Here is a 27,190-nt window from a genome sequence, read left to right on the forward strand (position 1 = left end):
CAAGTACAAAGCCCCTGAGGCAGCAGCAAGCGACGGCAGCCCCTCTCTGCCTTGGGTTTTTCTGGTTGTGTCCACAGCATGTGGAAATTGCCAGGCCAGGAATGGAACCTGTGCCACAGCAGTGACCTGAGCCACTGCAGTGACAACTCTGGATCTTTAACCTGGTGCACCACAAGGGAACTCCCAGCCTTGGGTTTTTATTTCTGTTAAGTGAGCATTGTTGGACCTGCTTTGCAGTGTTGGGGGTGCAGCTGGTGGGCTGCAATCCATCATAGCACAGTGGTTCCCTGTGCAGGAATATTTCACTGCTACATGGAATACTCTCGACTGCGTGGTGAGGCTGGCTCCGACATCTCCCTGGTGGACCTTGGCTTCCAGACAGATCTCCGTGTGTACCTGCATTTGCGGCAGACCTGGATGGCCTTCAGTGAGTCCCAGTTGCCCCCTCCTGTCCCTGGTGACACCTGGGTGGGAGTGGAGAGCCCCGGCAGATGGCAGACTCGGTCACCCTCTGCCTCCCACAGTGATAATTCTGAGCATCCTTGAGGTTATCATCATCTTGCTGCTCATCTTTCTACGCAAGAGAATTCTCATCGCCATTGCACTCATCAAAGAAGCCAGCAGGTGGGTGCCAGGGTTCTGGGGTCAGGCTGGAGTGGTCCCAGGGCTGCTCAGACCTTAATGTCTTTCTCTTTTTCTCTCAGGGCTGTGGGATATGTGATGTGCTCCATGCTGTACCCACTGGTCACTTTCCTCCTGCTGTGCCTTTGCATTGCTTACTGGGCTAGCACTGCTATGTATCCACCATCAAACCTGGATCTCTGACCCCAGGAGTGGCTAAGTGCCAAATGTGCCTGGAGGTGACCTGCAGCCAGGGAGCAAGGCCAGAACCTGGTGAGGGGATGGATTCTTCTCCAGGAGCCCCTGGGGTCCCTAATTCCAGACCTTGATTTCCTTAATGAGTCTCCAGCTTCCTGTCTACTTCCAATGAAGCCGTCTATAAGATCTTTAGCGACACTGACTGCCAAGCTGTTGGGAAAACCTGCAACCCTGAGGTGGGTGTCCAGAGGTGGTGGGTAGCTGTTTCCCAGCAGCCCCACTTGGGGACCACTGAACAAACATTTGGCACCTGCTGTATGCTCTGTGCTGGATGTGGGGGGCATGGAAGAGAAGAGCTCCAGCCCGGCAGCCGCTCCCCTCACCCCCATCCCAAGTGTTGAACCACTCACCTTTCTCTCCCTTGACTTCATTTCCTGGGTCCCCCACTCCCAGCACCTTTCTCTTAACCCAGTGTTAGCCAGCTCTTGCTTCTAGAACCCCTACCTTGCCTTTCACAAGTCCCTAACCTACCATCTGTTGTCCTTATACTGATCTCCGCCACATGCAATCTGTCCCCCTGGCTGTTGTATTGATTCCCCAAATACCTGTCTCACTTCACTGATGCCCATTGAGTCAGTGATCCCTAATCTTGCTTCCGGAACCCCTTTTGCAAGCCCCTATTCTAAACCCCCAATCCCTTGATTAACTTTTTTTTTTGTCTTTTTTAGGGCTACATCCACGGCATATGGAGGTTTCCAGGCTAGGGGTCTAATCAGAGCTGTAGCCGCCAGCCTACGCCACAACCACAACACCAGATCCGAGCCAAGTCTGCAACCTATACCACAACCCACCGCAACACTGGATCCTTAACCTACTGAGCGAGGCCAGGGATTGAACCCACAACCTCATGGTTCTTAGTCAAATTTGTTTCCACTGCACCGCAATGGGAACTCCCCAACCCTTTGATTAACTCTGATTCCCATGATACCTGTCCAACCCTGTTGTCTGCCTGACCCAGAGCTGATGCCCAAAGCCCAACCTGAACCCCTAGCCCCTATGATGTGACTAGGCTCTGTGTCCCTCCCACAGAACTTCTCCTCCTCCAGTGAATTCCACCTGTGCCCTGGTGCCCACTGCCAGTTCGCCTTCTACGGTGGTGAGTCTACTTACCACCGGGCCCTGCTGGGCCTGCAGATCTTCAATGCTTTCATGTTCTTCTGGCTGGCCAACTTTGTGCTGGCACTGGGCCAGGTCACACTAGCTGGGGCCTTCGCTTCCTACTACTGGGCCCTGAAGAAGCCAGATGACCTGCCAGCCTTCCCGCTCTTCTCTGCCTTCGGACGGGCACTCAGGTGGGGCCCCAGGTGGGCAGGGGGTAGGGGTGAGATGGAGTGGAAGAGGCCTACCCTGGCCACTGACCAGCCCCTTGGCCCAAAGGTATCACACAGGCTCTCTGGCCTTTGGCTCGCTTCTTCTGGCCATCGTGCAGATCATCCGAGTGATGCTGGAGTACTTGGATCAGCGTCTGAAGGGTATGGTCCAGGGGTGGTTGGCGATGGCTCCTACTGGGGAAGGGAGGGTGGTGACAAAGGGGCAGATTGGGATTGGTTCTTGTGTGGGGGAAGGGCTGAGGTGACAGGGACAGTGATTGGTTTCTGCCTGGGCGGGGTATGTGGGGGGAGGACAGGAGGCCCCCCTCCCAGGCTTGAGTGATTGGTTCCTGCGATGGAGGAGTGACTGGGAGAGCCCATTGGGCCGAGTCTTTTACTGTTGAGAGGGCAGGAACAAGAGGCCAGGGCCACCATTGGTTACTCAAGAGAGGGTTGGGCTGGGATCAGTTGTACTTTGGGGTGGGGCTAAGGAGGCGTCAAGGATTGGCTTCTGCCTGGGAGGCGGGGCAAGAGTAGCATTGCAGTTCCTCATGGATTCCTGTCTTGGGGTTGCGCTGAATGCGCCTCTTTGGGGGCGGGGCTGAGGATCCTGGCCCAGGTCGGTTCCTACTAGTGTGTGGGACAGGACCCTAGGGGTCCTGGACCAAATTTCCTCTCTCCAACTCTTTGAGAAGGTGGGCTCTAAGGGTCCTAGACTGTGGCAAGTGAGAGTAACTGGGGGGGTGGGGATGGGGTTCTACCAGGGCAAGTGGGGTCTCCGCTCACCTCTGCATCCTTCCCACTACCAGCTGCGGAGAACAAGTTTGCAAAATTCCTCATGACCTGTCTCAAATGTTGCTTCTGGTGCCTGGAGAAATTCATCAAATTCCTCAACAGGAATGCCTACATCATGGTGGGTAGGCTTGGGATCAGGAACTAACCCACGAGATCCTGTGGGGTGGAGAAGCCCTCATGCCCCACCCGAAGGGCCTGATCCATCCCTCCCACTTCCCTCCAGATTGCCATCTACGGCACCAACTTCTGCACCTCTGCCAGAAACGCCTTCTTCCTGCTCATGAGAAACATCATCAGGTCAGGGAAAACACCATTCTTCTGGCCTCCTCTCTCCTCCCCTGTGGCCCTGAGCCAGCATTCACGCCTGCCTCTTTACTGTCCCCTGCAGAGTGGCTGTCCTGGACAAAGTTACCGACTTCCTCTTCCTGTTGGGCAAACTTCTGATTGTGGGTAGCGTGGGTGAGTGCTACTCATCCAGCCTGCCCAGTTGTGGGGAGCCTGTTGGGGGCCACTTGAGAACCGCTGTTGGGCCCCCATATCTCCTGTGATATGTTCTCTTCCTTAGGGTATTTTTGGGGGGTGCTCCCTTCTTTATCCAGAACCTTCTCCATCTCGATTTCCTTTCTCTTTCCAGGGATCCTAGCTTTCTTCTTCTTCACCCACCGAATCAGGATCGTGCAGGACACAGCACCACCCCTGAATTATTACTGGGTGCCTATACTGGTACGAACCTTTGGTGACAGACAGGTTGGGGAGAAGAAGTTGGGACTTGCCTGGGCTCCTTTGGACAGATGTGCATGGGAGTCGGAGGTGGGGAATTGATGATTAACTCAGGCCACAAACACTTATTTAGTACCAACTGTGTTCTAGGCATGAAGTGGGAGGGCTTCCCTTTAAAGGCCTCACAGTTTAGTAGTAAAGGATGTTAATCAATAATGATGTGGGTGAGGAGTTCCCTGGTGGCTCAGCAGGTTAAGGACCTGGCATTGTCACTGCTGTGGTTCAGGTCGCTGGTATGGCTGTGTGGCTCAGGTTCAATCCCTGGCCTAGGAACTTCTGCATGCTGTAGACACAACCAAAAAAAAAAAAAGTATCACTTTGGGGGTTTTTTGTTTGTTTTTTAATTTTTGGCCACCCCATGGCATATGGAGTTTCTGGGCCAGGGATCAGATCCAAGCCACAGTTGCAACCTATGCCACAACTGCAGCAACACTGGATCCTTTAACCCACTGTGCCAGACTGGGGATCAAACCTGTGTCCTGGCGCTGCAGAGATGCTGCTGATCCATTGCACCCCAGCAAGAACTCCAGTATCACTTTGTTTTTTTAAAAAAAAAATGATGCGGGTGGATGCATGATTGCAAACTTGTATGTGTCACAGAGCAGAATTACAGGGAACCAACCGTTTCTGGTGGAGGATTTGGGCAGGTGTGGGAGTTCAGAGGGCTTCACTGTGGAGGTGGGTCACATCTGAGGTCTAAAGGAGATGCAGGCAACATCCAGGCAGAGGGAACAAGAACGGAGGCGCTGAGGCAGGACTATTCCAGGAACAATGAGCCAATCACTCTGGCTGGTGTGAGGGAGTGACGTGGAGAGGAGGTGGCGATAAGGGCCATGGCAGAGTTATGTCATCACCCTAAGAGCCGTGCAGTATCAGGGCAGGCCTTGGAGCCCAGTGTCCTAGATCTTTATCTTCCTCCTCTCCTTGCTAGTTTGAAGATGAGTGACTTTGGGCAAGTTAATTTAATCTCTAAAGTCCACTCGCTTCAGTCGCTCAGTGTTTATCAGGTATCTCCCACGGCCCTGCGAGTCTCCAGATTGCTGGGAATATAGTGATAGTCAGACAGTCTAGTAGGGGTGTGGGTAGTAACCTGTCTTGCCCTGGATGTGCGTCGAATTGCACAGAGGCCTCAGAGCAGAGACTTATCAGCAGAGAAATGGCATGACCCCAGCCTGGGAGAGATGTGGTGGTGGGTGTGGGTTGCCCTAGGTAAGAGCTGGAGTGGAAATGGCTCATCTGTCTTTGCCCAGACGGTAATCGTTGGCTCCTACCTGATTGCCCATGGCTTCTTCAGCGTCTACGGCATGTGTGTGGACACGCTGTTCCTCTGCTTCTGTGAGTGACCCCTCACTTGGCAGGACCCCGACTCCCTCCCCCACTCTGGGCAGACCATCTCCCTCCCCTGGGGCTTCACATTTGCCTGCCCAGCACCCCCCTCCCCCCGGGGCCCTGGCTCAGCACCCCCTCGGCTCCCTCCTGCACTCAGAGCTTCAGAGCTGCTCCATTCTGTTGTCCCCTGGTCCAGGCTGCAGCTGGGACGCTCTGCCCCTGGGCCCTCAGCTTTGGAGTTTCTGGCTTTGTTGGGGGGGGCGGGGGGATCTGTGGCTGCCACTAACTCTGGTCTCTCCATCTGTCTGTTTGTGTTTGTTTTCTCTCTTTTCTCTTCCTCTCCTCATGCCTGCTGGCTTCCCTGTTCTTCCCTGCCTCCTTTCCCCCACCCTTCCTGACTCTCCCATTTCCCGCCTGCTGGTTCCTGGGGGGAGCCCAGGTGAGGACCTGGAAAGGAATGACGGCTCTCAGGAGCGACCCTACTTCATGTCGCCCGAGCTGAGAGACATCCTGTTGAAGGGGAGTGCGGAGGAGGGGAAGCGGGCCGAAGTTGAGGAGTAGAGCTGGAGGCTGGCTTGGGAGCCAGGCAGGCCTCCTCGTTTCCTCCCTGTAGACTGGGGGTGCATGCGGGGCTTTGGGCCTGGGAGTGGGGAGCGTGTGTGTGTGTGTGTGTGTGTGTGTGTGTGTGTGTGTGTCTTGTTCCCATCCCACTACAGTCCATCCCCTCCAGTCCCAGTGTGTCTTGCTTCCTAACCCTCTAAGGCTTCTCTGTGGCCCCTGCCTGCCTGCCCTGTCCCCTCCCTGTCTCCCCCCCCCCCCACAAGGCCCCTGCCCTTGGGCTTCCCTCATACCACCTGCTCTGGGGCCTCTCTCCGCAGTGGAGGACCTGGAGAGGAACGATGGCTCGATGGAGAGGCCTTACTTCATGTCTCCCACCCTCAAGAGGCTTTTGAACAAGACCAACAGGAAGCCGGCTGAGTCCTAAAGGCCCGGCCCCTGCCCCCCCACCTCCCTGAAAGTCTCACAGTGGGTGCTTGGCAGCTGTGGGTCAGAATCCCTAGCCCATTGGGCTGACCTGAAGTCCTATCACTGCCACCCTCTTCCAGCCCCGCATCATCCAGTCACCACCCATTTCTGGGAAGCTGGAGGATTGGGGGCATCCCATCCCTATACCAAGGGCCAGTCTGTTTTCACAGGGCAGCCCCCCAAGACTGCGCAGTGAGTCTTCCCAGCCTCCCCTGGCCCGGATGAGAAGCGCAGCGAGGCTTCTTGATGGCTGGCAGGCGAGAGAGCCCGGCCTCTGTGGGCTGTCCTCCATCGCCTGTCCCCCTTAGGACAGGACAGCATCTGTGTATGCAGAAGCGGTGACCACAGCAAGGCCACCACCATTCACTTTGTGTCTGCTCCGGCCAGAATGCCAGGACCCTTCTCCAGGGCTGAACAACTGGCCACCGGCCACTCCAGGCATTTCTTCGTTAATATTTTTTTAACCTGGATGTGCATTAAAGGATCTGTTAGCTTTTTTTCTGTCCGTCTTCACGACTGAGATGGGTCTGCTAAGGAATGCTTTTCTGCTTTCTCGTGTCCACTCCGTGGGTGTGGCTGGGGTGGGAGTGTGCGCGCCCAGGTCGGGGTGTTTCCTGGCAGGGGAGGCAGTAGCAGGCTGTGTTGATGGGAGAAGGGGGAGGGAAGCTGTCAGGGGAGGTTGCCTGGGAGCAGGCTGGTGTGGGGCAGGAGGGAGGAGGTGGCTAATAGCTTAATGGAAACCGGCTGCCTGGCAGGCTGGCTGGTGGGGTTGGGCCGAATTTCTCTCCTTTCTCTGCCAGTTATTGACACAGCTCTCTTTGTGAGAGAGAAAAGAACCGAATCCACCCAAGGGACAATTTCAGATGAAAGGGGGGTGGGAATAGGGCCAGATGCCCTGGGCAAATGGGGGGGGGCCCTTCTGCCCAGTCACCTCACCTTGAGGATCCTTTTGCCAAATTTGTTGAACTCAGGGGAACTGGTGTCCTGGTTCCCCCTTCGCCATCTCCCAAGGCCCTGGATCCGGGATCCCAGAGAGGGAGAAACCCCAGCCTAGGGTTTCTTTCTCCTGTGCCTGCCACCCCCTTCCCTGTGCTGTCCTCACAGCCCTACATGTAACTGCATTCCAACCACTAATAAAGTGCCTATTGTACAGAGCCTGGGCCTGGAGTGTTTGTCGGGGGAGTGGGAGGCTGGTAGGAGGAACCCCAGCTTCAACAGCCCTGGGATCCTCTGAACCCTGGCAACTTTCCCCAGGGGAAGGAGGGAGAGCAGGAAGCCCTCTGTCTGTTGGCCTGTCTCTATCCGTATTCCACCATGCAGGCAGCTGAGGTTTCTCCTGATGCCTAGACTCCAGAGGGCAGCACTGACCTGCCCACTGCCTCAGCACACAGCCTAGACATGTGCCCCAGGCCCCCTTTGTCTCCAGCCTGGGCCAGGCACCTGGGCATCAATCACAGTCTAATCTAGTGGCTTGAGACCTGCAGAGCTGCCCCGCCCTGCTGCCTGGAGGCTCGCCACTGCCCCCTGGTGCCAGCTGTCTATCACTTGTCTCATGGCCCCACTGTGTTAACCGCCTTTCTCACCCCGTACATCCCTGTCCCTGGAAATTTTTTTTTTTTAATCTCATAATGATGGTTTATATTTGTATATTTGTTTATAAAGATAACCTGAGGATACAGCAAATTGTGATCATTATCCACATCCCTTTTTGGCAGCTACCTAAAGAACAGGAGGCAGGTAGAGAGCTCATGGTTAAGCCACAATGATCATACGTGTGTGAATACAGGGCATTCGGCTTAGGCGTCTAAGTTTCTGATGTTCACTCTGGACTCAGCAATGCACTCATTTTATTTTCCAGGGTGGAATTTCATGTCTTGCAGCTGCAGCTGCTACTTCTCACAGAATTTCCCTGTGTCTGGATTCACTGAGGTTCAGGTTCTTTGTGTCTCTGTGCAGAAGGAATTCAGCGAGAGACAAAGTGATTGATAGGCAAAAATAGGTTTATTAGGATGCTTGTGAGAGATACAAGCAGGCAGGCACAGAAGCTCTGCCTGGAATTTTTTCTTAAAAGTTTTTGGAGTACTTTTTTTAGCCACCCCGAGGCATATGGAGTTCCTGGGCCAGGGATCAGATTGCAACCTATGTTGTAGCTGTGGCAACACTGGATCCTTAACCCACTGTGCTAGGCTGGAATTGAAACCTTCATCCCAGAGCTGCAGAGGCACCACGGATTCTGTTGTGCCACAGTGGGAACCCCTGGAGTACTTTTTATCTGCATGTATACTCTCCCCATTCATTAGTTAAGGTAGGGAAGTTGGGCGAAGTGTCTGAAGGTTGCCCAGTAGGCAAGGGGCTGAGAAGTTCAGGTCTTGACCCCAAAGTCCTCACCCTATATCTTGTACAGCCATTCTCTGAGTTTGCTTGTTCACCTCATTTTTTTTTTTCCTTCTGCATCTAAAGGCATGCAGAAGTTCCCAATTTTCAAGCTGAGCCATAGCCTGATCCACCAGGGAACGCCACACCCCGTCTTTTGAGTTGGTTCCTTCCTTACCCTCAGTTCCTGTTAACCCTGCCTCCAAAATAGGTCCTAAACCCTCCCACTTCTCCCCGTATCTTCAGCTTCCAGCTCTCATCACTCATCACCCCCCCACCCCTATCCTTCACTGTTCCCTCCCTGACCCACCCCGAGCAGGCACAGAAGGGCACCTGCAAACACCTGAATTCACAACAGTCTCTGCTCAAGAACCCCCAGTGAAACCCAAAGTCTTCAAGGCAGCCCACAAGGCCCTGCCCCATTAACACCCCCTTGCCGGCTCTTCCAGCCACCCTGGCCCCAGGGCTTGTGCCTGAAATACTCCTGCTTTTAGCTCAGGGTCACCTCCAGGAAGACTTCCCACTCGTCTGAAGTTGGCCACTCTTGGTGATGACCACATCACTCTGTTTATTTTCTTCATGGCACTTGTCACAATCTGCAATTATTATTTATCATTATTATTCTGGCCATGCCTACAGCATGTGGAAGTCTTTTGGCCAGGGATCCAAGGAAGTAACACCTGATCCTTAACCTGCTGTGCCACAGGGGCCTTCTCTTTGTGTTTTCATTGGCTACTTGTCAGCCTTCGAACCAAGAAAGTCAGATCTTGCCTCTTTTTTTTTTTTTTTCTTTTTATGGCCACACCTGCGGCATAAGGAGGTTCCCAGGCTAGGGGTTGAGTTGGGGCTGAGTCTGTGACTTACACCACAGCCACAGCAATGCCAGATCCTAGCTGCATCTACAGGCTATATTTCAGCTTGAGGCAACGCCAGATCTTTAACCCACTGAGGGAGGCCCGCATCCTCAAGGACACTATGTTGGGTTCTTCACTCCCCAAGCCACAATGGGAACTCCAGTTCCTGCCTCTTCTCTGTCTTTTTAGGCCCGCACCTGAGGCATATGGAGGTTCGCAGGCTAGGGGTCTAATGGGAGCTACAGCTGCTGGCCTACACCACAGCCACAGCAACTGCCAGATCTGAGCCACATCTGCAACCTACACCACAGCTCACAGCAACACTGGATCCTTAAGCCACTGAGTGAGGCCAGGGATTGAACCTGCATTTTCATGGATACTAGTCAGATTTGTTTCCACTGATCCATGACAGAAACTCCTTGGCTCTTCTTTAGTACCTCATCCCAGGGCAGGGCAGAGTGCCTGGTGCACAGCAAGTGCTCATGTATACAGGCACAGAACAGCTGAATGAGTGTAAAAGGCTCAGCACAGCGCCTGATCCGGGGAAAATGCAAATTATTAGCAAAAGTAGAATCAGGGAGACCAATGAGGAAGCTACTGCTCTAGTTCATATATTTCAGATGAGGCTTGGATCTGGTGTTGCTGTGGCTCTGATTTAACCCACAGCCGGGGAACTTCTACATGAGGCAGGTGTGCCCCTAAAAAAAATATTTTTTTTTGTCTTTTTTCTTTTCAGGGCTGCACTAGCAGCACATGGAGGTTCCCAGGCTAGAGGTCAAGTCAGAGCTATATCCACCAGCCTACACCAGAGCCACAGCAATGTGGGATCTGAGCCATATCTTCGACCTACACCACAGCTCACGGCAACGTCAGATCCTTAATTCACTGAGCAAGGCCAGGCACTGAACCCACGTTCTCAAGGATGCTAGTCGGGTTCGTTAACCACTGAGCCACAACGGGAACTCCAAAAAAACCCCAAAATTTTTAAATTAAAAAATAAAAAAGAATGCCAGCAATCTGGGGAGATGGTGGACTCAATGCCCTCCAAAACTATCTCTGAAGATTCTGCTCAGCCATGAAAATTTTTAAAGGGAAAGAGGGAATTAATCTCAGTTAATCATTGAGATAGGAGCTTAGAGTTGTTGCCATACCTTGCTGTGTGCAGGCCTGTGCACTCCTTATAATCTTTATTTATTTGTTTAAAATTTTTTTGTCTTTCGTCTTTTCAGGGCCACACCCGTCACATATGGAGGTTCCCAGGCTAGGGGTCCATTCGGAGCTGCAGCTGCCAGGCCTACACCACAGCTCACAGGAACACCAGATCCTCAACCCAGTAAGTGAGGCCAAGGATCAAAACCACAACCTCATGGTTCCTAGTTGGATTTGTTTCCGCTGTGCCACGATGGGAACACCTATAATCTTTATTTATTTATTTTTGGACTTCCTGTGCGGCTCGTAGCATAACTATAATCTTTATTTATTTATTTATTTATTTTGGTCTCACCCCGAGCATTCGGAAGTTCCTGGGCCAGAGATTGAACCCACCCATGCCACAGCAGTGACAATTCAGGATCCTTAACCCACTGAGGCATCAGGGAAGGAACTCCAGACTGCAAGTGATCTTCCTTCCTTTAGATGCTCCCTTCCCCGCCTCCCACACACCACCCTCAGCATATGAAGCTTACTTGACCAGGGATCGAACCCCAGCCATAGCAGAGACCCAGGCCACTGCAGTGACAACACTAGATCCTTAATCTTCTGGAGCACAAGAGAACTCCTAGATGCTATCTTGTTCACACAGTTTGTTCATGACATTACTGAAGGGGAAGCTAGGGAAGAGATCTGTTTCTCTGTTAATTACTTATTCTTTGTATCTACTTCTTTGATCTATGGAGAGAACTAACAGATTAGGCAAATCAAAAGATCTGAAAGATGTGCTAGTGCTGGAGAGGAGTAGAACATGGGGGTGCTGGGGTTTAAGGTTAGTTACAAGATAAAAGGGTGTCTCCTGCAGAAAGCACTTTCCTGCCAAAAGCTGCTTACACAGGGAGCAAGTCTCTGAAGGAGTTGCAGGTACAGGTGGTTGTGCAAAAGCACACAAATCCCTGACATAGGGTGCAGAGAAACAATAAAATGGGGGAAAAAAAGGAAGTGGACTCATGTTCTGTGGTGCAGTGGGTTAAGAATCCAACTTCAGTCGGCTCGGGTTGCCAAGGAGGCGCATAGGTGCAACCACCGGCCCGGCACAGTGGGTTAAAGAATCAGTGTTGGAGTTCCTGTCGTGGCTCAGTGGTTAACGAAGCTGACTAGGAACCCTGAGGTTGTGAGTTTGATCCCTGGCCTTACTCAATTGGTTAAGGATCCGGCATTGCCGTGAGCTGTGGTGTAGGTCGCAGATGCAGCTCGGATCCTGAGTTGCTGTGGCTCCTGGTATAGGCCGGCAGCTGTAGCTCTGATTCCACCCCTAGCCTGGGAACCTCCGTATGCCTCGGGTGGGGCCCTAAAAAGACAAAAGACAAAAAAAAAAAAAATCAGGTGTTGCTGCAGCTTCAATCCTTGGCCTTGGGAACTTCTATATGCTGTGGGTGGGGCCATTAAAAAAAGAAAGAATGGATAAGCAATGAGATCCTGCTGTATAGAACTGGGAACTATATCTAGTCACTTATGATGGAGCATGATAGTGGGAGAAAAAAGAATGTATACATGTATGTGTAACCGGGTCACCTTGCTGTACAGTAGAAAATTGACAGAACACTGTAAACCAGCTATAATGAAAAAAATAAAAATCATTATAAAAAAAATAAGAAAGAAAAGTAAAGGGTTTTTTGTTGTTGTTGTTGTTTTTGCTTTTTAAGGTTGGTTGAACCTGTGGCATATGGAAGTTCTTGAGCTGGGGGTTGAATCAGAGCTACAGCTGCCAGCCTACGCCACAGCACACAGCAACAGCAATACTGGATCCAAGCTGCATGTGAGACCTACTGCAGCTCATGGCAACGCCCGATAGTTGACCCACAAAGCGAGGCCAGGGATCAAACCTGCATCCTCAAGGATACTAGTTGGGTTCATTTCCTCTGGGCCACAAGGGGACTCCCTGACTTGTCCTCTTGTGACTGGTTTATTATAAAATGTCCTCAAGGTTCATCCGTGTTGTAGCATGTGTCAGAATTTCCTTTCAACACTGAATAATTTTCCACTGTATGAATACATATTTTGTTTATCTATCCATTGATGGACATTTGAGTTGCTTCCAACTTTTGGCTAGTTCCGCCATAAACATGAGTGTACAAGTGATAGGGATGGAGTAGGCATAGGTGGTTGTAGAAGTCCCAATAGGAGATCACAGATAAAGAGGGAAACCTGGGGGATGTTGGGAGACCACTGTAAACTATCAGAACAAGGCAGGCTTGCTCAACTGGTGGAGGTGTGGGAATTGCCTCAGGTCATTGGGTGGAGGATGGGATGAGGCCTGCATTTAGATTCAGAACGAGGACAAGAGTTTGAAGACTGCCCCTCAGCTGATTTGAATATACACCTTACCGGATACTAAGGAGGAGTTACTACTCCCGGAAAGAAAGAGGTGGGCCTTTCCAACTCCCGTGCCCCTAGGATGATAAAACTGTCGCCCACTGGCTCCTCAGGCAGAGCTTCTTGCCTGCCCGCTGGCATCTCTCACAACGTCCTATCCTAATCTGTTTCTTTTTTCTTTTTGTCTTTTTGCTATTTCTTGGGCCGCTCCCGCGGCATATGGAGATTCCCAGTCTAGGGGTCCAGTCGGAGTTGTAGTCACTGGCCTACGCCAGAGCCACAGCAACGCGGGATCCGAGCCGCATCTGCAACCTACACCACAGCTCATGGCAAGGCCGGATCGTTAACCCACTGAGCAAGGGCAGGGACCGAACCCGCAACCTCATGGTTCCTAGTCGGATTCGTTAACCACTGCGCCACGACGGGAACTCCCTAATCTGTTTCTTACCTATCACTTTGTCTCTCGCTGAATTCATTCTGCGCAGAGGGATAAAGAACCCGAAACTTAGTGAGTCCAGACACAGGGTGAGTAACTCAATTTTAAAACCATAGGTTAGGGGGTGGGGGGTTGTGCTTGGGTTGTGGGATGGAAATCCTGTGAAATTGGACTGTGATGATCATTATACAACTATAGACATGATAAATTCATGTGAGTAGTAAATAAATAGAAAGATTAAAAAAAAAAAACAACCCATGGGTTTAAGTCCCAGTCTGGGTTTTGGCTGGGTTTAAATCCTAGCACTGGGTTCAAGCTCCAATCTCTGTTCTTGCTAGGTTCAGGCCGTTAGTGCTGTCAGTTTCACAAGTATGTTGAGTCCCTGCGCTTATTTCTTTTGGGGATATACTCAGAAGTGGAATTCCTGGATGACATGTTGATTCTATGTTTAATTTTTGGAAGAAACACCATACTGTTTTCTTTATCTTATGACTCAGCTTCCTTCCAGGTTGGTTTAATTCTATCAAGTCCCCCCCACCCCCACCCCCCATGGTTCTGTTGATACTCAGCACTTTATTAGTGAGGAACTGTGGTCTGGGAGAGGCGAGGTTGAGATGGACAGGACCAGTGCCCATCTTGGGGGATTCTCCTGGACATCAGGCATTCCTTCATGCATCTTTAGAGGTAACACCTTCACAGATAAAAATCCCCATTGGGCACTACCATGACTAAGATCAGCAGGGGTGGGAGGGGCACGCTTGGCACAGCTGGACTCCTGGGCTCTGTCAAGTTCTTTCATCAAGGTACACTCCCTGCCCTCCCACCACACCTTGTACTTTCTTGGTTACAAGATCAGAAAAATGAAGACTTCTCTCGTCCCCGAATCCCAAGGCTGGTGCTAACTGAATCTGACTGGCTTGGTTTGGGTCAGTTACTCCTAAGCCAATCGCCATGGCCAAGCCATGGGCCTGGTTTCATGGTCTGGCACTGGAGACCTAACAACTGAACCCCAGACTGAGCAAGGGAGGGGAGTGGTTCCCCAAAGCATGGTGGTCAACCTATGTCCACTCTACTGAGAGGGTGGGAAGGCAGCAGGTACTGTTCAAAAAACTTGCAAGCAGAATTTTTGGGTGTGATCAGGGGACCTTGGGGATAGGGGCTGAAGTAGGAAAATTCTCTGAAAATGAGGAAGGCATGGCATGGATCGGATGTTCATGAGGACACTAAATCCCAGAGGATGGCAGAATCTGTTTATTTATTCATTCATTTATATATTTATTTGTGGCCTTGCCCGTGGCCATAGCAGTGACCCAAGCGGCTGTATTGACAACACTAGGTCCTTAAACCCGCTGTGCCACAAGAGAACTCCAGAACCTATTTAAATTGAGGGACTGGGGAATTCCCAACAAATCCGACTAGTAACCATGAGGTTGCAGGTTCGATCCCTAGCCTTGCTCAGTGGGTTAAGCATCCAGTGTTGCCCTGAGCTGTGGTATAGGTCGAAGACACAGCTCTGATCCAGCATTGCTCTGGCTGTGGCATAGGCCAGCAACTGTAGCTCTGATTTGACCCCTAGCCTGGGAACCTCCATATGCTGCTGGTGTGGCCCTAAAAAACAAAATAAATGTAAATAAATAAATAGCGAGACTGGAGTCCTGCTGTGGCACAAGGGGATCTGTGGCATCTTGGGAGTGCTGGGTTGCAGGTTCAATCCCCAGCCCAGTACATTGGGTTAAAGATCCAGCATCGTCAAAACTGTGGCTTGGATCAAAATTGCAGCTCAGATCTGATCCCTGGCCCGGGAACTCCATATGCCTCAAGACAGTCAAAAATTAAAAAAATAGAGGGACTGACCTCACTCATCAACAAATGAGGAGGTGGTGTAACGGAGAGGAGGGTCTACAGCTAGATGATAGGGGGCGTCAGCTAAGGCTAGGAGGTGAGAGAATGGTTATGCATACAGGGAGTAGTTAACTATGGAGTAATGAAAGGCAAGGGTAAGAGGCTGGGTCAGGGTGGAGGTGAAGGGACAAGAGAGGGTAGATGGCAACCTTAGGTCTTCATCTTGTCTGGTGATCAAGGAGAAAATATGGACAATGAAGGAGGTTAGGCTGAAAACCTCTTATCCATCAGCTCCTGGTGGATGGGATGGAGTGAATCCTTAGCGAATACACTTTTCAGGGAGTTCTGTTTTGTATCATCACTTGTATCATCCCCCGCTGCATCTCTTTTGGTTTTCTTCTCACTTGCATCTTTTTTTTTTTTTTTTTTTAACTGTATAAACTATTAACAAGCAGCACCGACACATTTCTTCTTGGACACACCCATGGTGTCCTGTGGTCTTGGTGTGCCGGCCTGGGACACACAGTCCCCAGAAGTGGCGCAGCCCTCTGTGAGCCCGAATCCTCTTCAGTTGCTCCAGGTCTTCAAGGAGCTTGTTATCTAGATCGTTGGCCAGGACCTGGCTGTACTTCCCATCCTTCACATCCTTCTATTTAAGAACCAGCTGGGATCTTGTATTGGTGTGGATTCTGCATAATGGTGATTACACATTCCACTCATCCTCTGTGAGCTCTCCTGCCCTCTTGGTGAGGTCGATGTCTGCTTTCCTCAACACCACATGAGCATATCTCCGCCCTGCACCCTTAATCGCAGTGATAGCAAAGGCAATTTTCCATCACGCATCGATGTTGGTGTTGAGTACTTGCAAAATGTGCTGGAACTTCTCAGGGATTACTAGAGACATGGCTGTGGCACCAGCAGTGGCGTATAGGCCTCCAGTGGAAGCCTCACCTGCACCTTAATGGATCACTTCACTAAAAGAATCTGGTTGGAGTGGGCACCAGTCCAATAGGTAACAATCACAACTATTTCTCTACCATTCTCTCCATGCCAGCCACTCCAGCAAACCTCTGAGGTTCAAAAACCTCTCAAATCTGTACGGGGCACCTCCATGGAGCCTTTGCTTGTAATCATGACCCTATTTGTCTCTATCAAAGGGATTTGATAAGGTGCTGCCTTAGCAAAATGAGATCTTAAAAAGCAGGTTCTCAGATATGTAACTTTGGGTCCCTCCCAAGTAAGGTCTATGGATTTGTGTCTGAAAACTGGAAACCTTCCTTGTTCTGCCACTTGGTAGCGCTGTTAGCTTAGTCAAGTTGCCCCACCTCTGTGACTATTCCTAGTATTAAACAGACAGCTGATCTCTAATGTAAAAGCCAAGTTATGGAATGAGAACATTATGCATATATATATGTATAATGTCATTCCACTGTACAGCAGAAATTGACAGCATTGTAAACCAACTATAATAAAAATTTTTTTAAATGATTTAAAGGTGAAAAAAGTCAATTATTATTATTATTTTTTTGCTTTTTAGGGCTGTACTCCCAGCATATGGAGGTTCCTAGGCTGGGGTCGAATCAGAGCTATAGCTGCCAGCCTACACCACAGCCACAGCAACACAGGATCCGAGCTGCATCCGTGACCTATACCACAGCTCAGGGCAACACCAGATCCTTAACCCATTGAGCAAGGCCAGGGATCAAACCTGTCTCCTCATGGATGCTAGTCAGATTTGATAATCGCCGAGCCACGACGGGAACGCCTAAAATTTTTTTTTGAATAAAAAAACATCCTTGTTCTAGATTTACTTTGCTCTTCATCAGTCTTATTCCTGATGCACTGAAACAATGGTCATTAATGTTACATGCTTTGTACTTGACATTTTACTGCTCAAGTTCTTGTTACTGGACAGCTGTAAATAATGTGTTAAGAGCTGAGGACGTACTTCAAATACAGCTCAGTCATACTTGAAACAAGCCAGGAGTTAAAACCTATGTAATCTGAGCTTCAAAATCCTACTGTCATACTTTTCAGAGCTATAACCTTGAATTACATTTAACCTTCCTCCAGCCTATAACATGCAAAACAATTTGCTTTTTAAAAATCACAGTATAGGAGTTCCCATTGTGGCTCAGTGGTTAACGAATCCGAGTAGGAACCATGAGGTTGCAGGTTTGATCCCTGGCCTTGCTTGGTGGCTTAAGGATCTGGCGTTGCCGTAAGCTGTGGTTGGGTCGCAGAGGTGGCTAGGATCCCGCGTTGCTGTGGCTCTGGCGTAGGCCGGCATCTACAGCTTCGATTAGACCCCTAGCCTGGGAACCTCCATATGCCGCGGGAGCGGCACAAGAAATGGCAAAAAAAAAAAGAATAAAAAAAAACCCAAACTAATCCTATGTTTCCTGTTTCATTAGTTTTGTATCCTTTTCTCTGCAGGTAATGTTACTGGTTGAAAGTTTATGTTCATTTCAAGAAACAGTCATTGTGCACTTAATTTGTACAGAATACTTACCCAGCAAAGGAATAGATCTTATTTTCAGATGTCAGTGAAAGCATGTGTAAGAAAACTGCAAGTAGCAAATTTTAAAAAAAGTAAAATGTTTTGAATAAAGAAGAAAAAGTAAAATTCTTCAATGACGGAGTTCCCGTCGTGGCACAGTGGTTAACGAATCCGACTAGGAACCATGAGGTTGCGGGTTCGATCCCTGCCCTTGCTCAGTGGGTTAACGATCTGGCCTTGCCATGAGCTGTGGTGTAGGTTGCAGATGCGGCTCGGATCCCGCGTTGCTGTGGCTCTGGCGTAGGCCGGTGGCTACAGCTCCGATTCAACCCCTAGCCTGGGAACCTCCATATGCTGCGGAAGCATTCCTAGAAAAGGCAAAAAGACAAAAAAACAAAACCAAAAGCGACAGATGTAATTATTATATAAATGTGGTAAGGATAACATTATATAATGCTATTTCATATACCAGGAACAATTTTTAATTAGAACCCCAGGTGTTTCCTGAGAAATCGGGTATAAAAAAAATTTTACCATGATTGCCTATCTGCAAAATAATTATGCATCACAATTATTGCTTGAGTATAAAACAGATTCTTTGGGACTACCAAAACCACTAGTAGGATTTGTTTCCACTGCACCACAAGGGGAACTCCCTGATATAAATATTTTAAAGCATCTAAAAAAAAAAAAAGCCAAGTTATGGTGACCTTGAACAATCTAAATTTTCTCTAGTTTTTTTTTTTTTCTTTTTAGGGCCACACTTGCAGCATATGCAAGTTCCCAGGCTAGGTGCTGAATTGGAGCTGCAGCTACCAGCCTACAACACAGCCATACCACCACCAGATCCAAGCCTCATCTGAAAACTACACCACAGCTCATAGCAACACCACATCCTTAACTCACTTAGTGAAGTCCAGGGATCCATTGAAATTCCATCCTCATGGATACTAATTTGGCTCATTACCACTGAGCCACAATGGGTATTCCGTAGCTAATTTTATTTATGTCCCATTAATTTAACCAAAACTTTCTTCAATCTCAAGCTTTAAGAACGATCTCAAAAAAATAGCAAGATATAGAATGTCTATTATTAATGTGAAAAAATACCAATAAGACTATAATTAAGCACCTCTGGAAATAAAACATCCTATAGAGGTACACAAAAAACTTACAACAGCTGTCAAGGTGGATGGTGTTTGGAAGAGGTAATTGACTTTGTTTTCTCACATCCTTTTGCATGTTTGACATTTTATACCGTGTAAATAGATGACTGTTTCAAGATCTTAAGTATAAATAAAGATAGGAGTCTTAGGTGGGGGATCGGATATGATTTGCTAGGTGCCACCAAAACTCTAATCAGACTTACCATCTAGAAGGGCGTCACTCCCCCAACAATGAGCTGCCTTGGAGACCAGTTAAACATCCCGTCATTTGTCATGGGATGTTTCTTTACAACTTCTCTCTACCCCCTACCCCAAACCATTACTCACATTGCTAAGGGGACTGCCTCCCCCAACCCCTGAACACTGACTTAGCCCAAGAACAAATCTGTGATAAAAATGGAAACTACCCCTTCCCTTTTCTTATAACCAGCTGCTCCCTAAGCGGGGAGGCTGAATTCTCTCAGTGCTCCTGGCCAGTCTGTTCATCAATAAAACCGGCTTGAAATATCAGTGCTCTGGCCTCCTGCCTCTTGATTTTCTGCTCTAATAGGGAAGAATTCCTGCTGTGGTCCAGCAGGTTAGGAACCTGACTAGTATCCATGAGGATATGGGTTTGCTTCCTGCCTCCTTTCAGTGGGTTAAGGATCCGTGTTTGCCTTGAGGTGTGGTGTAGGTAGCATATGCTGATCAGATCTGGCATTGCTCTGGCTCTGGGGTAGGCCAGTGGCTATGGCTGGAATTAGTCCCCTAGCCTGGGAACCTCCACGTGCAGCTACTGTGGCCCTAAAAAAGCACACACACAAAGTTGGGAAGCGATAGGTAAAACAGCATGGACTCATTCTGTGATAATCTGTGACCACATTTTTACACCTTACTTTGTCTTTTCTAGGGCCGCACCCCCGGCACATGGAGGTTCCCAGACTAGGGGTGTAATCCGAGCAGCTGCTGGCCTATGGCACAGCCACAGCAACACCAGATCTGAGCCACGTCTGTGACCTACACCACAGCTTACGGCAACAGTGGATCCTTAATCCACTGAGCGAGGCCAGGGATCTAACTCGCAACTTCACGACTTCTAGTCGGGTTCGTTAACTACTGCACCGCGATGGGAACGCCATATCTAAGAAAAAAAAAAAACCAACTATAATCTTGGGGCATTTTTTTTTTTTTGTCTTCTTGCCATTTCTTGAGCTGCTCCCACGGCATATGGATGTTCCCAGGCTAGGCGTCGAATCGGAGCTGTAGCTGCCAGCCTGCACCAGAGCCACAGCAACGTGGGATCCGAGCCCACGTTGTCTGTGACCCACACCACAGCTAACAGCAACGCCAGATTGTTAACCCACTGAGCAAGGGCAGGGATCGAACCTGCAACCTCATGGTTCCTAGTCGGATTCCTTAACCACTGCGCCACAACAGGAACTCCATTGGGGCATTTGTTTTGTGCAAAGAATTGTACCAGGTGCTTTTAAGAAAAAAAAATCACATTTTGTAGATAAATCAAGAGAAGCTCAGGGAGGTGCACTAGTCTTGATCATACAGAGACCCAAACTTAGGGCGACCCTGGATCTTGCATTTTTTTAAAAATTTTTTTGTTTTTTTTAGGGTTGCAGCCAGGCATATGGAGGCTCCCAGGAGGGTCTAACCGGAGCTGTAGCTGCTGGCCTATGCCATAGCCACGCCAGAACAGGACCCCTCTGCGACCTAAACCGCAGCTCAGGGCAACTCGGGATCTTTAACCCACTGAGGAGGCCAGGGATCAAACCTGAATCCTCATGGATGCTAGTCGGATTAATTTCCACTGAGCAGAGATGGGAACTCGGGATCTTGCATTCTTAACAAACTAGCTACACCACCCCTGCTTCTGCAAAAAAGATTTATTTAGGCCGTTAAGTCCTGAACTACTTGCCTCCGAATCTCAGCAATGTCTCTATCACTTGTCTACCAACGCCTGCCTGATCCTGATTCTGGAAGAAAGCTTAGGCATAGATTGTACACTGAGGATCTGAGGCTCCCAAGAGGATGCAACAACACCAGGATCGTAAAGTGAAGACGCTCGGTCCCCCATGCCTTTACTTATGACCCCGACCTCCCCGCCAAGATGTGGCTGGCCAAGTGTCTCAGTCCAAGTCCCAAATTTCCCGCAAAAGACCGTGAGGCCTTCAGTCGGGTCTTTTTCTGGATCGGGCCTCAATTTCTTCATCTGTGAATGGGGGACTGGAAGATTCTGACCAAGTGGGCTCTGCCCTTCGGAGGCTCCGGGCCGGGTAGTCTGGCGGGGCGCTACCCGTGAAAAAGTTTCAACACCAAAGACCCGGATGCCGAAACAGCAACGAGGAGTTCTGTCCGACCTTTCCTCACACACACAGCTCGAGTCTGCTCGGCCTCTCGTGGAAAAAGCAGGCAGTGGGAAGGAAGTGCCACCGTACCGCTTCAGTAGCAGAGCAAACCTCTTCTAGCAACACCAGCCACCATGAGGACGCTCAAGAGCCAGCCTCTCTGACCGTTTCCGCCAACGTACTCCTGGCGACGGGCGTAAAATGGCGGCCGCGCAAGCGCATAAACTAGGAGACGCAGGGAGGCTCCGCCCCTCCCTCGGCCTCACGTGGTAATGGCCGCTCAAAAACCGCAATTGAAAAAAAGAGAGGCGATGTTGTCACATGAAACAGGCCTACCAATACCGCAAAGGCAAGGAGCAAAAGCCTTTATCACATGGCCAAGGAGATCTCCGAATTTGCCACTGTCACATGATCAAGCAAAGGCGTGGAAAGAGGAGGAAAACGTCCCGACGCCACGTAACGTCTTACGGTTCTGTCACGTGACCAGGGCCCGCCTTCTTTTCTCTGTTCCTCCCTCCCTGCCTCTCCCGCTGGGCCTGCGTCGAGCGGTAACGAGGCGGCAGGGGGCGGGGCTCCGCCCAGTCACGTGGTTCCGCACCTCCCTAGCGCGCGCCCGCTCGCCAGCTCGTCCCCGGTCCCGGCTCCTCCTCCTCCTCTTCTCGCCATTGCAGTTGGACTCAGCAGCCCGGTGCGTACCGCGTGGCTTTTTGAGGAAGACCGAGGCGGGCTGTGGCCGGAGGGCGGTGGTTGCTGTCGAGGAAAGGGACCCAGACGAGGTAAGCGTCAATGTGGCGGCGGCCGGGCCCGCTCCCGCCTTTCCCCCTCCCCCCCGTTCTCTCCTCAGCGCGGGCTCGGATGAGGAGTTGCGGAGACAAGGCCTGAGGCGTCTTGTGTTCCCTGCTTTCGTTTGGTTCTCTCGCCCCAGTGCCTGGCTCCTTCCTCCTTTGCCAGCCTCGCTCCCGCGCTCGGCCGTTACTCTCCCCCATTGTGCCGAGGAGACAAAATGGCGGCGGCGGCGAGGGCCCGGTGCGCGCGCATCCGCCCCCCCTTCGCGGCCCCTCGGCCGGCGGTGGCGCCTCTCGCGGGGGGTGCGCGCGCACTGGGCCCCCGGCTGCCGCCTCTCCCGGGTCGGGCTTTGTCTGTTGGGGCGCCACGCGCGCACACGCGCACGTGCGGTGAGCACACACCCCCCTCCGGCTGGAAGCATCCTGCCCCGCGGAGCAGGGGCTACCCCCCCCCACCTCTTCTCTTTGTCCCATTCCGGTCCCGGGTTCCAGGAGAGTCCCAGGTTCTCGAGGCGGGAAACATCGCCTCCTTTGTCTTTTCGTGGAGCGGAGAGGCAGACCCCCTCCCTGGAACCCCGTCCTTAAGTGGATTGCAGAGGAGGTCTTTGTGGGTTCATGGGGTTTTTAAATCTCTGGTTAGGCTGGCCTCCCCCAGATCCGGATCCAGAATTGCTAAAAGGTTTATTTTAAGCTTTCACTTTATTTATTTTAGATGTTTCATTGATGTTGAAATTTTTCCCGATTATTTAGGACTTGCATTCTCCCTCAAAATGGTGATCAGATGTGATATTTGGGTGCCCTGTGATCTTCCAGATTGAGACCCAAACATGAGCGCTTAAAATCCTTTTCTAGCTTACTTCCTCAAGTTGTTGAGTGACTGAGATTCTTGGGGTTGCTGTTGAGGTTTTGCCCTGGGCAATTCTTCGCCTGGGGATATTATTTGGGATGTTTAAGGATCAACATGTTCTTGCCCAGTTCAGTGTCTAAACTTGGGGAGAGTAAGCCGTCTCTTCTCAATATTTCCAAAATTGATTGAAAATTGTTTGGCATCCTGCCTAGGGGACTTGACAGATCAGCAAGGAAGCATCATTACCTTTTCTGGACTCAGGTATTTCAGTGATTCTGAATCTTTTTATGATTGTTTAGCGTTCTAATTTCTCTAAAATGAGCGGTCTGGTGGCATATTTGTGGTCCATGGAAAAACACAAGGTGCCTTCTGAAGTTAGGGATCAAATCTGGACTAAAGGGATCAAATCTGGTTGGGAATCTCCATGGATTGGTTCACAGTGCTGCCTCTGTGCTTTATGTGTGGTCTCCTGGGATGTAGCTACAGCAGCCACTGACTGAGGCTGTGAATGAAGTGTGGGAATCAGAAGGTCACTCATAGCTGGGGTGGAGATGGGGGGGGGGGGGCTCCAGGGCACCGACAGGTGCCATCTCTGTCCCTACTCCTGGGGTCTTTACCTGTGAGCTGTCTCTTGGCCATGTGGACAGTCTTGGTTCCTGGGATTTGTGAATGGAGTCTCTGCAGACCCTAGCATTGTCTGGAGTTGATTGAAGCCTGGCTTGGCCTTACCAGCACTGGGCACTGATTTATCAGTTTCCCTACCCTCCTGAAGCTTGGGGAAGCTTGGGAATTGCCCTTTTTCTGGAATGGAGTGGTGCCTGATCATTTGTAGTTTTTTTTTTTTCTTTTTTCTTTCTTGATTGAATTTGGCTAGTGCCTGTAGGTAAAAATTCTTTTGGCTCCTTCTAGAGTACTTGAGTATTTTTTTAGGGGCCCATATTCCTGGGTGTGAGGGATCTAAGGCTATCATTTTCCTTAATTTTTTTTTTTTTTTTTTTTTGGTCAAAAAACCCATATTGGCAAGACTGGCACTAACATTTTGACGTTGCAGATACAGTGCTTGTTTTCATGCTCCCCTGGTTAAGTTCACCAGGTAGGGACAGGTGGAGTAAGTGATGAGGAAAGAACCTTCTCTTAAGTCTCTTTTCTTGGGTAAACAGTAGGCAGCATCATATTTGTCTTTAGGCTTTAGCAGGATGTGGGTGTTGAGAATGTTCTCACTTTTGAAAAAAGCTTTAGAAGTTTTCTTTCTTTTTTTTTTTTTTGGTCTTTTTGCCTTTTTTTTCTAGGGCCGCTCCCGAGGCATATGGAGGTTTCTAGGCTAGGGGTCTAATCGGAGCTGCAGCCACGTGGGATCCGAGCCGGGTCTGCGACCTACACCACAGCTCATGGCAACACCAGATCCTTAAGCCACTGAGCAAGGCCAGGGATCAAACCTGCAACCTCATGGTTACTAGTCAGGTTCGTTAACCACTGAGCCACGGCAGGAACCCCGTAATGAAGAAATTGAAAGTGTTGCTACTAGTTTTAACGTCAAGTGAATTTACTGTCCAAGGGTCATTTTCTTGTCCATGTATGATCACAAAGGATCATTTAGTTACAAAGATATTCAGTTGAGTGTGCATCCTTTTTTAGTCTATAAGTTTGCTCCAAATTATTTTTATAATCTTAGGTGGTTAATGAGAAGTGGTGCTATTGGCAGTTTGAGGTTTAAGATGATTTTTCTTCAAACAGCCATTCATATTATTTCCATTAGAATTGTAGTTTAAGCTGAAGGGTCAGGTCTCATTGGTATAATCTTCCAGGCTACTTGGTTTTCTGCTGCTTGCCTTTGAACTAATTTCTTCCTTTTATCTGAGTGTGTGTAAGGGATGAATATGGCATGTCAGGCTTCTTCTTAGTTGTACATTTAGAGTTTTTGCTGGTTAATAATCCTTACTGTGTATTCGTAATTCAAAAAAGCTGTCGAACTGTCCTTAATAAGGAAATGACCAGCCTGGCCACATGGATCATACCGGCACTTAATATTTATTTATACTAGCCAAGAATTAAAACCCACTTTGATATCCTTTAGTGGGTGAATGGTTAAAGTATAGTACATCCTTATCATGGAATACTACTTAGCAATACACACAGTTTGGGTGAATCTTGAGGCAGTTATGGTGCATGAGATAAGCCATCCTGAAAGGTTGTGTGCTCTACAATTCCATTCATATAACATTCTTGGAATGTCAAAATTAAAAAAAACGGTACATGGAATCGTTGCTAGGGGTTAGGCATGGGGAGCAATTAGAATGTCAATGTGACAACTACAGAAGCAACAGGAGGGATCCTTGTGACAGCAGCAGTCTGTATTTGATTGTGTCAATATCAGCATTGTGGTTGTGATATTGTATTAAAATTTGTAAGATGTTACCATTGATGAAAACTGGGCAGAGTACACTGGAGATCTGTTACTTCTTACAACTGCACCAGAAGCTACAATACCTCAAAATTAAAAGTTTCATTTAAAAAAGAAACCCTTACCCACTAAAATAATTAATCTGTGCATGTTATGTTAATATACAACATCCTTTGAGAGGCAGGCATTTGTTTTCTTAAGCAGAAACTAGTTTTAAAACAAAATCTGAGGCATTCTTATGAGTTCATATGGGAAGGTTGTCTTATAACCCACTCCTCCATTCCCTGCAAGTGTGAACGATTTCTAAGTTGGCTTCCCTTGCTTCCTTGCTGCCTGAAGGGTGTGTTGCAAAGAGTTTGATAATTCCTACTTGGAATCATGTTAAATCTTTTGCTGTGATACCATGTCTTTTCACAGATAGATTTTAAAACTTTTGTATTGGGTCATCCAAGAGTAGCTAAAATTACTCCTTTGACGCGTTGCATTTGTATTTTTATAGCTGACAGAGCATTTTCCCACTGTGTCACCTTTAATCCTTGCTGTTTGCAACTGAGTTGTAGGTAGTGTTTTAATTTCGTTTTGACCCAGTTCTGAAAGGTAAATGATTTGTTGGCGGTTCCACAGTGGCCAGGTTGTAAAGCCCAGTGGGTACAAACCTGGGGCACCTGTTTGTAAAATGTGTGGATGTTCCATGGGCATGGAGGCCTGGGTCTTAGAGACCTGTTATAGTTCCAGAAACATTTTGGGGAATAATCTGCATTTGCCAATTAAAATACCTTCTTTAATTATCATATATGATTTCCATCTTTTCATAAGAAAAAAAGTATTTTAGCACTGAACATGTAGGAAGAGAATAAGCTTGGAGTAAAGGACAGTCCTCTAAATTGAAAATATTTGTGAGGAGTTCCCGTCATAGCTCAGCAGTAATGAACCTGACTAGTATCCATGAGGACACCAGTTCGATCCCTGGCCTCACTCAGTGGGTTAAGGATCTGGCGTTGCCCTGTGAACTGTGCTATAGGTTGCAGATCCCATGTGGCTGTTTGGCTGTGGCGTAGACCATCAGCTTCAGCTCCAATTTGACCCCAAGCCTGGGAACTTCCATGTGCCTTGAGTGCGGCCCTAAAAAGACAAAAAAGTTCTTTTGTGAAAAATCTAGGACTTCCCACTGTGGCACAGCGGGCTTAGACTCCAACTGCAGCGGCTTGGGTCATTGCAGAGGCGCTGGTTCAGTTCTTGGCCCAGCACAGCGGGTTAAAGAAAGGATCTGATGTTGCCGCAGCTGCAGTTCCAATTCAGTCACTGACCTGGAAACTTTCACATGTCTCAGGTGCAGCCATTAAAAAGAGAAAAGAAAATGGAGTTTCTGTCATGGCTCAGCAGTTGGGGAACCCAGACTAGCCTTTGTGAGTACTCGGGTTCAGTCCCTGGCCTTGCTCAGTGGGTTAAGGATCTGACCTTGCTGAGAGCTGTGGTGTAGGTTGCAGATGCAGTTTGGATTCCGAGTTGCCATGGCTGTGGTGTAGGCCGGCGGGCTTCAACTCTGATTTGACCCCTAGCCTGGGAACCTCCATATGCTGCAGGTGCAGCCAGAAAAGACAAAAAAAAAAAAAAAGAAAAGAAAATATCTGTGAAAAAGTCTTTATTCCTAATTTTATACCTCCCCATGGACCAGTAAAAACACTGTTGCAGACAGAACTGAAAACTATTGTTTTGGCCTTAAAAATTTCGCAGAGTGGCATCTATAATCAGATTTATTCAAATTTTTGAACATGCCCCTGGCATGCAGAAGTTCCAGGGCCAGGGATTGAACCCACACCTCTGCAGTGACCCAAGCCACTGCAAGTGACAACAGCAGATCCTTAACCTGCTGTGCCACAGAGAAACTTCTTTAATCAGATTTTGTTTGTTTGTTTATTTATTTTTAGGGCCACTCCCACGGCATATGGAGGTTCCCAGGCCAGAGGTTGAAGTGGAGCTATAGTTACTGGCCTACATCACAGCCA

The 27,190-nt window shown here is 49.2% G+C and overlaps 2 protein-coding genes and 1 pseudogene across 7 annotated transcripts in view; 2 read left to right on the forward strand and 1 right to left on the reverse strand.

Moving 5' to 3' along the window:
• Window positions 1-7,274, forward strand: part of SLC44A2 (solute carrier family 44 member 2) — a 33,631-nt gene extending 26,357 nt beyond the window's left edge. For 4 of the 6 annotated variants that reach the window (XM_047777053.1, XM_047777057.1, XM_047777052.1 and 1 more), the window contains 12 exons: window positions 296-427; window positions 525-624; window positions 705-797; window positions 971-1,055; window positions 1,909-2,171; window positions 2,257-2,351; window positions 2,999-3,102; window positions 3,208-3,281; window positions 3,373-3,443; window positions 3,619-3,707; window positions 5,015-5,099; window positions 5,533-5,965. In XM_047777053.1, coding sequence (XP_047633009.1) covers window positions 296-427; window positions 525-624; window positions 705-797; window positions 971-1,055; window positions 1,909-2,171; window positions 2,257-2,351; window positions 2,999-3,102; window positions 3,208-3,281; window positions 3,373-3,443; window positions 3,619-3,707; window positions 5,015-5,099; window positions 5,533-5,654 — 1,313 coding nt within the window. In that variant the 3' untranslated portion in view covers window positions 5,655-5,965. The other 2 variants (XM_047777055.1, XM_047777054.1) reach the window with 1 other exon arrangement.
• An 8,260-nt stretch (window positions 7,275-15,534) lies between these two features.
• Window positions 15,535-16,068, reverse strand: LOC125124289 (40S ribosomal protein S18-like; annotated as a pseudogene).
• Window positions 16,069-21,787: 5,719 nt separating this feature from the next.
• The window catches only part of ILF3 (interleukin enhancer binding factor 3), a 29,651-nt gene continuing 24,248 nt past the window's right edge, over window positions 21,788-27,190 (forward strand). Inside the window, exon 1 of the mRNA XM_047777058.1 lies at window positions 21,788-21,927. The gene's annotated coding sequence lies outside the window, so the exon portion shown is untranslated. The remainder of the gene's footprint in view (window positions 21,928-27,190) is intronic.

The sequence above is a fragment of the Phacochoerus africanus genome, chromosome 4 (assembly GCF_016906955.1).
Source record: "Phacochoerus africanus isolate WHEZ1 chromosome 4, ROS_Pafr_v1, whole genome shotgun sequence".
Lineage (NCBI taxonomy): Eukaryota > Metazoa > Chordata > Mammalia > Artiodactyla > Suidae > Phacochoerus > Phacochoerus africanus.